The 12,388-nt window shown below is 43.5% G+C and overlaps 1 protein-coding gene across 1 annotated transcript; it reads right to left on the bottom strand.

The window, feature by feature from the left end:
* Positions 1–236: 236 nt before the first annotated feature.
* On the bottom strand, positions 237–10,433 carry LOC148814386 (multidrug and toxin extrusion protein 1-like). The gene is made up of 17 exons (XM_088907040.1): positions 10,163–10,433; positions 9,295–9,396; positions 9,075–9,143; positions 8,171–8,319; positions 6,809–6,851; positions 5,785–5,829; positions 5,299–5,396; positions 5,089–5,186; positions 4,643–4,756; positions 4,107–4,174; positions 3,308–3,416; positions 3,008–3,083; positions 2,662–2,731; positions 2,075–2,207; positions 1,654–1,748; positions 1,300–1,434; positions 237–952 (listed from the first exon to the last, which is right to left on the bottom strand). Exons 1-17 carry the CDS (start codon positions 10,313–10,315, stop codon positions 629–631), a joined length of 1,881 nt encoding a protein of 626 aa, XP_088763166.1. The 5' UTR covers positions 10,316–10,433; the 3' UTR covers positions 237–628.
* Between the last annotated feature and the right edge of the window lie 1,955 nt (positions 10,434–12,388).

Here is a 12,388-nt window from a genome sequence, read left to right on the forward strand (position 1 = left end):
ATACACAGGTGTTCTGTGATTGCATGTGAGACGAATGACTGTGCGCTTACATCAATATTCAATCTGCTTAACATTCTGTTGCCGAATTTTCTGTCCTTCATTTTAGATCCTGGCTGCTGTCCTTGTGGTTCAGTTCAGCCAAACATCATATTTCACTGTGGGCATTTCATGATCCGTCAAGACAGACATTAATTAGTTGACAGAGATAAATTAAAAGTGAATAATAACACGGTAGGAACAGGAAAAGAGCTTTAATTAAAAAAATACAACACACATTTCAACAGCAGTTATGGTTGCTTGATAAAGATACGAAAGAAACTGTAACTGTGACAATGACAGAGCAACTGAATGAGAGGACACAGCGATGTCCTTCCTTTGTGTCACTGTGAGTCTGTTGCACAAGGTGAAGAGAATTTCAGCTGCTGTAACAAAATGGTCCTAATGGCTCAGTCCCAAAACAGTCATGGGAAAAGGACGAGCAAAGCGCACGTCTCACTAGTTGTTCTTGTGAGCAACAGTCTGTCAGTCCACAGGGCAGGGCTGAGCTGGAAAGATCTGATGATTTAGAACACCAGGGAGAAGCTGTAACCAGCAATGAAGTCCCCCCTCCCTGTCGGATGAATGCAGCTCAGGACGGGGTGGTGAAGTTGTCCCATGGCAGTGGGCTGGAGAGGTTGCTCGCCTCCAGAGAGACAGAGAGATTGCCCCGTGCCTGAGCCAGGACATCTGGGGGGAAGATGAGGTGCATGATGATGCCAATGGCCAAGATGCCCAGTCCAGCCAGCAGAACCAGTCCCCGGCGCCAGACCAGCTGGTTGAGAGAGAGGAGGCCCCTGGGGTCCGCCTCCTCTTCCCTAGTGTCCCTTCCATGGTCCCCTGTGACCTCCAGCACCAGCCCCCCACGCTCCTCTGTCCTTACGGCTGTGTATGTGCAGATCCTGCTGCCGCCGGGCTGTGTCGGAGAACACAGAGCGTCACCGCACTCGAACCCAAGACCCAGACAGAAATTTCCTGAGCTATTTTTAATTCTACACAAACCAAGAGTTAATGGCATATAGAATGTTTCAACAAAAAAAAGCGTTTTTGATGGATTGTTTGAAGTTGAACCTTCACTGCTTCTTTTAAAAAACATTTTTCTGTCTCATCAATACAAGTTGAAGTGTAGACAGCCAATGAAAATTAAAAACTTCCTCCCCTGAAACAACACTCTGTCTCATAGACCTGGACTCCATTGAAAGACATCAAACCAGGCTGCAGGAAGGTCAGAGGTCCCTGGGCCAATTGAATTGTTTCTCTCACCTCTCTGGGGACAGTTCTCTGCTCTGAAGTGTGTCCTGAGCTCTCTATGGACAGGCCGTCTGTCAGAGCCTCTCCAATAGGTGGCTTCATCCCCACGCGAGTCACACGCACAGTCTTCCCAGCACGCACTTGGGCCTGCAGAACAACACAGCGCCCCTTCAGCATCAAAGACAGAGTGGGGTGTGGAGCAGTGAAGTACACAACTAGCCGGTGCCCCGGCTTCTGCCTTTCTCAAATGCAAACCTTCGTGGAAACATGAGATTTGCCTTTTTAAAAGGGTTGAATTAAGACTGCGGATGAAAATTAAATCAAGTCACTGAAGATACAATCAAGCACAGCTTTTCTGAGACTTGCCTCCTCCGTCACTTGCTTCCAGTTCATCTTCAGGATGAGGGCGATGAAGAAGGCAGCCTGCAGAAAGACGCAGATCAGCAAACCCAGCCACAGACCTGGAGCAAAAGGGAAGACCAGACCAGAAAGGACATTGTAGCAGCAGAACAGGAATGGCCCAACCAGATTCTCTTTTGGAACAAACACGTTATCTAAGCTTAAGCTACACAAGGTGGGCTAGATGCGCAAACTACTGTATAACATCTGTGTATTATTTATAGATTGTGTAAATGTATAAAGTTGTCTCAATATTTCTCTACTGCAAACATGTTGTGAAACATGGCACAATATGCAAGTGGCAATTTTGAAAAATGACCATTTGTTTAATTCTGAATATGCTATCAGTGCATGCAATGTCCCATTGGGTTGTAAAGAAAAATCTTACCAAAGACTCTTAGCTTTGCTGCAAACATTAAAGAGATGCCCAAGGGGAGCCCAATGCAGTAATACCCAATCAGATTAGAGACTGCAGCAATTTTCTGCTTGCCTGCTCCCAGGATGATGCCTAAAGCGACACACTGGAGACAAAACGGGAATGCCTCAGACCTGTCGAAAAGATTTTAGGATGTATACAGTGCACACTAAATGCGTCCCTTCACTTCAGTTATGTATCAGAGCTCAATCAATAACACAACAACACAAACTGCTTTACCTACAGCACTGAGCATTCAAAACTAAACATGTATGCTGTGCACTGCAAGAGGCATCCTGGGTTAAGACCGGTCAGGAGTGAGATGCAAGGATGAATGGTATTTTCTTGATGGGCTTGTTTCAGTCCAGTAAAAACATTATTACTCTGTCCTGCTAGTTATTATTGGAGGTTCCATCATAAGGGTCTGTTTAAAGCCATGTCTTTGATGTTTCATTAACATGGATAAGAGGTATTACTTTCGTGACCCTTGCACAGTACATAGCATTTAGGGCTACCTGCTTTGTAAAAAGGAAAATCGATCTGTGTTTTTTTTGACTCACCACAAGAGCATCAAAGAACTGCAGGGGAATGTACACATTCATCACCTCGGACACCATCTGCACAATCATCCTGAGAAAGACAGGAAAACAGGAGTTGAAGTAGCAGTTGCATTACATTAAATTCTCCTTTTTTAAATAAATTCAAGGGAGACAGCTGTGATCCTACAGGTGCTGGGAGCATTCTCTACACACATCTGCAAGCTGAGAAACACAAGCGCCAACTCAAATCAATCTCTCACCAGGATATCAACCCCAGATGCCAATCTCACTTTCCAGCTTTCCTTGCACAAGCACTCCTCCATTATTTCTGGAATTACAGGGCTTGGAAGAAACTCTTTTCACTTACTCATCAGAGGTGAAGATGTAACCAATCACAGTCTTGGTAGAACCCACTACAGCCCCCAGGACAACAGCCAGCAACGCTGATGAGAAAAAAGAGAACATATCAACATTCTCTAAGCTCTGTGTTATGCATTTTTTAAATAAAGTTTTAAAAATATTGCTGTTTAAGAATCTGGCAACTCACTCCTCTATAAACCCTGACTTTATCAGACCCTGTCTTGCTCCCAACCGGTCTGAAGGTTGCTATAGAAACACCTGCTTCACAGAAGACGGGTAGTGGCAACGCCCAGCACAGCAGACTGACCTGCTAAGACGAGCGACACCTTGCTGGTCATGATGGCCTTGTCCATCTCTCCCGCCCCCAGGGCGTTCCCCACTCGCACGCAGGTGGCTGCGTTGATGCCCAGGGGAAACTGCACAGCACAGGAGACAAAGAGGCCTGAGAGAACCGCTGGGTCCAAAACACACCACACTCCTGTCAGCACGTGCAGGGAAAGACGGCTTTCGGAGCTTTCTCTAGGCTTGAGTGAATCATTTTTTCTTTCAGGCCCAATTGAAAGGTTCCTATTAAACCTGCAGACCTCCCATAGCTTTATCACGCTATGCCACAGTACTGAGTACTACCAAGTACTATTGGAATGTAATGAAACATATCCAGGTGGTACTTGATGATCTGAATGGCATCTTCTCTTCTGTTGCCTTTCTGATGAAACATTAGAGCAAATGAAGCAATACCATGGCACAGTGAAACTGCAGGAACCCCAAAGAAAACTGAACTTATTTTTAACTAAACCTATTCTGAAGAAAAACTTTGAGGAGGAAGGCTGCTATTTGGGATCAAAACTCGCCAGTATTTACCTCAAGGGGCAGCGGTGCACTTCAGGTAGCATTCAACAGCACGCAGATGATAAAAGCTGCTGTCCCTCAGTCATTTATCCAGTTACAATTTAAGTTAAGTATTACTGCTGAATCAGCGGGCATTTTAATCTAGCAATGAGTCAATTTAATGTCTAACTAAGTTTGCAGTAACAAATAAAAACCACCACCTGCTCTCCTCCCCATCAGTGGTATAAAGGCAGTTAATCAGCGTTTAGCTGTGTTACCATGTAGGTGATCGCTCCCAGCTCCAGGACCACATGTTGCACCCCGAGGTCGATCTCCCCCAGCATGCCTGCTCCCCAGCAGCCACAGTCCCACAGGGGGAAAAGAAGAGACATTGTGCTATGATCAGATTGGGGGAACTCTGTCCCCAAGGATATCAGAGAGTCACCTTCTCTAAACTCCTTCAAATCCAGACTCAAAACCTTCTTCTTTAGAAGAGCCTCTACTTAACTGGTTTTGTTCTTTATCCCTCAGCTCCTACTGTATTTAGTAGCACCATCTACTGTCTCCTCTAACTGTGTATTTTCATTGTTCATATCTTGTGCATTTTTTTGTTGTTGTTGTTACTGTCATTCTGTAAAGTGCTTTGAGAAGCCACTTTTGAAAGCACTACATAAAATAAAGTTTATTATTATAACCTTTCTCTACCTCAGATGACACACTGCTTCAGTTCTCTATGCTTTCAGGATAACAGAGATGCAATTCTAGTTTTAATTTTTTCTTTTAACTTGAAATCAAGACATCAACAGCAACAGACCTGCAAGGAATCCTCCGATCTCGTAGATCCACCATTCAAAGCACAGCATCAGGGTGCTGGGAATGGCCAGTTGCATGAAGGAGCCCCACTCCTGAAGAGATGCTGTGGACCAGCCTGTAGGGGGAGACAAAGAGTCACTTTAACAGATTCCAACAGCCAGCTGCTAATCCCACTCACAAGAGCAGCAGACTATAATAAAGCTTACAAAAAACAGCATTCTTGTGTTTTTTAGTTGGGCATTTAGCTAGGTATTTTTTTAACATAAATAAAATAACTACCAAATTATTTTTCAAGTTATAAAACTTTGTAATTTGGACCTGCCAGTTTTTGAATCTTGATTAGGCCCTAACAACTACTCCACGCTGCCCCCATGTGCTACGCAGGAGTGTTGCAGAATTACCACATGAGGACAAGCCAGGAGCTAAGAGGACAATTCCTGCACTCACCTCCCCAGGTTTTCACATGCAGCTTCTTCCAGCGAATGAAAGCGTACAAAAGCACACAAATGGCAATCTGAGATATGCTGTTAGCTGCTGCAGACCCTCTGAAGAAAAGGACATAATATAGCACTGACAAGAAAGCACAGCCACCAGTATTATTCAAAGAACAGGAAAATGAAAGTGAAAATATTTAAAGAAGGAAATTAATCAAAATACTTCACTCCCAGATGCATCTGGAACAGCAGGACGTAGTTCACTGCCACGTTGATGACATTTGCAGCAACAGCTGTATACAATTGTGGCCAGATTATACCCTACAGAAAAAGCACAGTCATCTAAGCAGCTTTTTTTAATAATGTAATAAAGAACATTTACAATGCTCTATTTTCTGTGAAAACATAACAAAGCCCTCATTTAAATTAAGGAGAACAGAGGAACCCCAGTTCTCCCTGAGTCCACACAGGCTTTCTCCAGGTGATCTGGTTTGCCTGTGTTTCCCAAAGATGTGCTGAAATCTGTGAATTGTGTGTACCACTGGCACCGAACTGGTGTCCTGTCAAGTCTTTGGTCCTGCCTTGTGCCCTCTGCCTCTGCGAAGTGCTCCAGCCCTCACCGGGAATGACAAGCTTTCTGATAATGGACAGGCAGATGTAAACGATCAAGGCAGATGTAAACGAGCCCCGAACAGAGCCACCACTGTACCTGGTTCTGCAGGTAAGCCACCTGCAGCTGGTGAAGAAACATGGCCTGCAGAGCAGAGAAGATGGAGTTAGGAGTTCACAATTATGACAACATGTTTTACAAGGCCCTCTCCTGCTGGGGCGAGTCAGAGGACACTGCAAAATTAAAGCACAACGCAAAACACAGGAACAGAAGCGGGGGAATCCTATAGAATACAGGACCCTGTCCTGTTTAGACAGGAAACCTGGACTGATACTATATGGGGACAGAGTGACCCTTTCTAGAAAGTGAAAAATAAAGGGGTTGAGAATAATTTGCACCAGGGTTCATATAAATATAGCACCTAATCAAGCAACAGAGTAGGGACTTCCAGGGAGCCTGAAGTTTTGATTTTGAGGATTGTTTAAACAAGTAAGAAAGTATGATCCTTGGTAAACAGTGCAGTGAAGGCCTAGGACTGCAAGATAAACCCTACTGCCCAGAGATCACGGGTTTGAATCCCAGCTCTGCCACTTGTCAGCTGGCTGAGCTCCCAGGGGATGTATGTATTTCAGCTGAGCAGGGGTTGAGACAGAGTAGAGTCTGCTGGGAGATCTCAAACGTACGCCTTTACCCCACTTGCTGAATGTGTGGCTGTGGGGTTTTAGCATTAATAGGGAAGGCTCTGTCTTCTCCTGACAACAAACTGAGCAGAAACCACGTGTTCTGTGTTCTGACTCCAAAGTCCGAGAAGAAGAATGTAGCTTGTCAAGGCTTGTCAGGCTGTAAGATAACTGGCTGTTCCAAGGTATAAAAAAATGTCTGTGGCCTGTGGTCAAAAAAGAAATTGACTAGCCTAAATCTTAAAAGTAAAATCTACAGAGCAAACAATTTGAGACACTTGAGACATTTAAATGAACTGTGTGGGTTCAAATTAAGACAGCTGAACCCACACAATTCAGACAATATGAGCTCATCTGCAATCAAATGCAACCCTCCCTTCCCCCAAAATGTGACAATTTACTGAACAAAAGAAATGAGCTTACTTTTTATTAAACATACTTACAGGAACAGCGGGTAGAAACGCAACCACATACAGCTGAGCTATCCTGAAAAGCAAAAACATAACATTTGTATTTTTTTAAGTTCATCTGCACTATGTAAGACTGTGTTAAGGCTATTAAGGCAGCTTTGCTGTGAAACACAAACCTATACCATTCGTGTGTTCCAGTTAATACTGAAACATTAGCAACATTCAAAATAGAGGCATAATAGAATGAAAAGAGGACACAAACATTTACAAATGGGAGGTAGCCAATTGGTCCAGCAACCTTTTTAGGCTGCTAGTAACTTAATGACTCAAGGATCTCATACACCTGTTTCTGTAAGAAGCCAGAGTATCAGTTTACACAACAAGTTCTAACAGCTTGTTACAGACCTGCTGGGATCGTTTTTAAAGACATTCCTCATGTTCTCAGTTTTAAAAGCACTACCCCTTATTCTCCATTTGGATCCTCTGGTTGGCTTTGAAGAAGCCCAATGGCTCAACTTTGATAAGTGTGGTTGAGGATAGCTCATATGACTTTAGCTGGACTATTCTTCTGTACCATGGGAAAGCTTATACAGCATGTCCTGAACATGGGTGCCTGTCGAGCCGTCATTTGAAGGGACTTAGGAAGAAGCTGAAGAGAACTGAATTCCCAGAGTCCTGGATCTTGCATTCTCAGTGATCTTGCACATCATGCACATCTTGCTTCTGTTTAACTTGCATTTCCTGGGGCTTTCCTGGGGCTTTGTCTTTCATTTTCACCTCTGTGCCAAATAAGGTTTATCAATTTTATTTGTATCTATTCATTTTTTATACCTGCGCAACAGTAGCCTTGCATTTATTTACTGTATAATGAACACTTTTTATTTATGAAGTAGTTCAGGGGGGCAGCTGCGTCAGCATGCGAAGGCTGCAAAGGAACAAGTAATAGGTTTATTCACCTGAGGAAGACACCACGGCCGAAACATTGCATTTTCTTTCTTCTCTTTTCAGAATGGAATAAACCTATTGCTTGTTACTTTTTATATATTTCGAGTCACATGGAATAGGGGTATCTGCACCAAATAAGGAAGAATAATATGAAGAAGCATCTTCAACAACGTTTTGCATGTTCCTTATTTTTAATTATACAGCCAAAAGAACAAGCAAGAGTTTTTATACGAAAGGTGACAGTCATGGAAGTAGTTGCCATAGGCTCAGAAAAACAGTAAGTCGATCTGCAGAGAAATTTAAACTGAGAGAAAGCACTCTGCATAAGGCAACAGTACCAACAGCAAATGCTTCACAGATATAAGACAGGTTTGTATGGCCATCTTTGAAAAACTAATGTTTTTTGCTCATTCACAGACCGACACTGGTAATAGTTAAATTCTGTTTCACCTGGCCACTTCTGCCTCCTGGTACAAGGCCAGCAGGATGGTCTCAGAGTTGATGAGAGTGGCCCAGCAGGGCAGGCAGAAGAGCAGCAGTATGAGAATGCTCCTCTGCAGGATCTCGCCAACGCGATTCAGATTCTTGCTCCCGAAAGTCTGTCAGGGAAAGAGCAGAGGTGCGCATTTCTGTGCACTGGCATTAAATGAGATTTCCTGCACCAAGCCAGGTATTTAACAGGGGTTTGTGACATTTTGGTTTAGTCTTATTCAAGTCTGGACAAGAGTGGGGCTGCTGCAGAATCACTGCATGTTTCTTCACCCTGATGTGGAATGGACAAGTGTCCCACATCCCCGAATCCCCTCGGATACCCCTGGCAGCTCGAGCCTGGGATGTGTGAAGTCTGCACATGCAAACCCAGGCTTTTTTGGGTTTGCATGTGCACATGTAAAGCATGTGCACATGTAAAAAGTGCATTGTAAAGCTCATTTTTCTGACTGCAAGCAATCAGGCAGTATTAAAATGTACTGTAGTGTGAGAGCAGATGAGGATCTTTCAGAAAATTTGTCTGGTACAATCAGAGCTGTGTCCCCAGCACTTCCCTGAACCTACAAGGACAAGTCAGCCGACACAGGGAGTATGGACATCACTGTAAAAGGCTCCTATACGGAACGTAATTAAGCCTGTGTAGCTAACTGTTGCCTAATCAACCACAGCAGCAATCATGATGTGCCACACCTTTGACTCACTACCACAGCTGGCTAGTGGCACAGCCAAGCTTTGAACTTGGAACCTCATCAAAAGGAGCTTTTTACAGGATGAGGAGCGGAAGGTCCATCCTTATTGGGATGCAATAAGATCCCCTATGGGGCTGTAATAAGACCCAGATAAAACACTGCAGGTATCTGCTTACCTGAGACACCAGCGTGTCACAGGCCAACGCTAGCCCAAATCCGGTTGCAGCTGTTGTGACATTAATAACCTGGAAAGGAAAACATCAATGTAAAAACAGCCTCATATGCTGGCTTCTCTGGGGTCACTGAATTCCACTGAAATTCTCTCCTGTGCACAATGCACTACATTCAGACCCCCTCCCACCACTCTGCATCTCCAGGCTCAGCTGGCACACTCACCGCTGAAGCCAGAGCGTAGCCGGCCAACTCCATGTTCCCCAGGTGACCACAGAAAATAGTGATGGTGAAAGGCAACAAGAAATTCATAAGCCGAGATGCCAGCTGGGAAACAAAAAGAAGAACAATGAAAGGAAATACAAATTAGCAGTTTATCCCCATTTAAAAATGTGCAACACTTTTAAATAAAAAATAATTCTATATATTTCTGATCCTGCTTAACGATATTGAATGATACAGTTGTAATTTTCCATCATTAGCAGAAGAGACATTTCTGGTTCAAGTGCTTTTATTGAAGTTTTACATGTGGAACAATACATCAAGATGAACAAGTGAAACAAAGTTTCCAAGCAGAAAAGACATGTCTAAAAAAAATCACCCCCCGAAACCCACCTTAAAAATCAATGCACTGTATATGCATGCATGTATGTTATCAATTCCCTTGTGTGCACCCTTCCATAACTAAAACACCTGGTAGCCTGCTGTGCCTGTACGCAGCTGATGTTTGAGACTACAGTATGCGCTTAATCTACAGATGCTCATAGCGATAAACTCTGTCATTACTTTAAAATCCAGTTTTCAACACTCTACAGTATTTCTGCACCCCAAAGCCACTGTTAGTAAATCCAACTCCTACCCACAAACTTTCATTTTTTAAAGATCATTTTGAAACAAACATGATTTTACTTGCACTGTCCTACAACAGAAATAAATCAGTTGACATTTGGACAAAACACAAATGCCCATCAGTTTGAATGACTGACATGTTTTTGTTTGCAAACCAGTGCATCACATATCCTCTTCACGTCCTTACTCCTCTGACCGTTATACAAGAAGAGTGAGAGACAGCTTAGGGTTGAGGGTCTCTTACCAAGGGCCCAGTCAGCCGCAGAAGTTGGTACAGTTCATCTCTGTAATCCACTGGTATCCAGCGGAATAGTTTGGACCTGAGGCCGGAGTCTTCGCCAGTTTTCCTGTTGCACACCGGGAAATTGTCAGATTCTTGATTCTCTGTCTTTTCCATTTCCAGATCTTTGGGAATAAGATCCAGGAGAAAGGACTGCTTGTGCTCCAGTTGATAAGCCGATGCAGAGGGCTGTGCCAGGAACAGCTTCCAATGTTCCAGTTTTGTCCAGTTACTGATTAAAGAATGTGCAGCAGGATGATTGTGTGAGTACAAAATATACTATCTTTAAGGAGAAGGGTCAGTTCTTAATCTTATCAGGAAAGTCTGCGCAAACAACTAAGTGCTTTTGCGGAAGGCTGGTGGTGATTATGTGGGTCTCATGGTGACACTTTCTCAAATCCCATCAAAAGGAAACATCGCAACATTTTGATCCAATGTCATGGTTTTTCTCACTTTCTACAGGTTGTGCGACAATGAAGTTGCTCACAAGCGTTATGTGCTTAACTACAAATGAGAGATTCTTGTAGAGCTCCAAGGGTGATCCCAGTCCCCATTTTACTCCACTCCCACATGACTGCTGTCCATCTGATGACAGAAGAAAAAGAGCTTTGGCAACCCACCAGTGGTGCCTGTTAACCTTTGACCCAGCTTAATGCTAGGAGGGGACCTCAAAACTGAAAGCTGTGGCCAGCAATAAGCAAGCACTGGCAGCAAGAACCTTACCGCTCTCATTACAAATCTTCCAGAGGAATGCAAAATAAATACACTCTGAACCCATGATTTCCATATCTGTGTTGCACAACAGGTTTTTCTGTGAACTCTCAGGGCCTGGAAGAGGTCAACAATCCCTTGTAAACAGGGTCTGTTGGCAAAGAGATGTGTTAGTGATCACAGGGATAAGAGATGGCAAATTATTGCTAAAGCTTGTGATTCCAAGTCTTTGTGGATAAGCAGATAGACCTTTGGTCTCTAGTATTGGCAGTCCTGCTCCTTTGATGAAATCTTAAAAAGTTGTACAGCATGCCTGCTTTATGAGGCTGCTACGGTGCAGCTTCTGAGAAAAATCGATAAGAGAAATGCTATGCTGTGCACAACTACTACTACACGCCTGGATACTTCTGAATGCATTCACGTTTTTCAGCTGCAATCCAACCTGTAACCTGTAACCTCACCCACTGGATCACAGAAGAGTGCACCCGTGAGTCACGTGGACCAGTGAAGTCATTCTGCTCTCTTGGCCCTGCCACTGGTGGGCTGTCACGCAACAGGGGCAGTCCGTGTCCCTTGTTATGATTCAGTGGCTGCGTGTGTTTGTTTATCCTGTAGTTCAGTCTATACTGGACTTTCGCTCACTCACAGTGTGCAGCACTGATGTGATGTGAGGTGCATGCAGATTTTGCTGCCGGTAGTGAAGAGCACATATTTAAATGCCTTTTGTCCAAATGATGGGTATCACGATTATGAAATACATACTGGCAAGCAATTGAAACCACTAGTGCACTTTGCACTAAATTCTTCCGTCAGAAGGACAACCCTTTCTTTCCCTCTTGCAGAGCTGGGGAAACACACACACAATGCATGTCCAATCACCTGCCGATATCTCAAAAGCTGCAGCACATTTTGCTGAATAAAACTACACAACAGGGACACACAGTCCCACTTAATGTGGTAGTTGTCATTGGTGTATAAGAGATACAACCTGGTGCCTCTCCATTATTTTCTGATGTGCTGGCACACACTCTCACCATCCCTAACCTTGGCAAGTAACTCATTCTCTCACTTTATTACTCATGTTAACAGCACTTACTGTATATCACTCACACTGCCCAAAATAGAAGGTTTACGTATAATACACATTTTTAAACTATCTGATAATGACATTTTTGTATCTTTTAATAATTGTTTGGAAGTTAAAGGAATTGCTGGAGCCCTTTGAAAAAAAATATAGTTTAATTGATTGAAATCACATGTGTGTGAGGGTGCAGATGTAACTTAGACACTTTAAGATCATTTCTCTGCCTTTTTTTTTTCCGTGATCCAACTGAAAGGATCTAAGTGAGTTTCAAAGAAGCCAGAACCAGAATTGCTATCTTGGAGCACTGTACAGGCATGACCTGAGATAAACTTCTTAAGAACATACCTGGTAGAATTATGATTAAGAAAATGAAAATTAGGCTGTAAAATTAGGCT

This window comes from Atractosteus spatula, chromosome 27 (genome assembly GCF_055471065.1).
Source record: "Atractosteus spatula isolate fAtrSpa1 chromosome 27, fAtrSpa1.hap1, whole genome shotgun sequence".
In the NCBI taxonomy this organism is placed as follows: Eukaryota; Metazoa; Chordata; class Actinopteri; order Semionotiformes; family Lepisosteidae; genus Atractosteus; species Atractosteus spatula.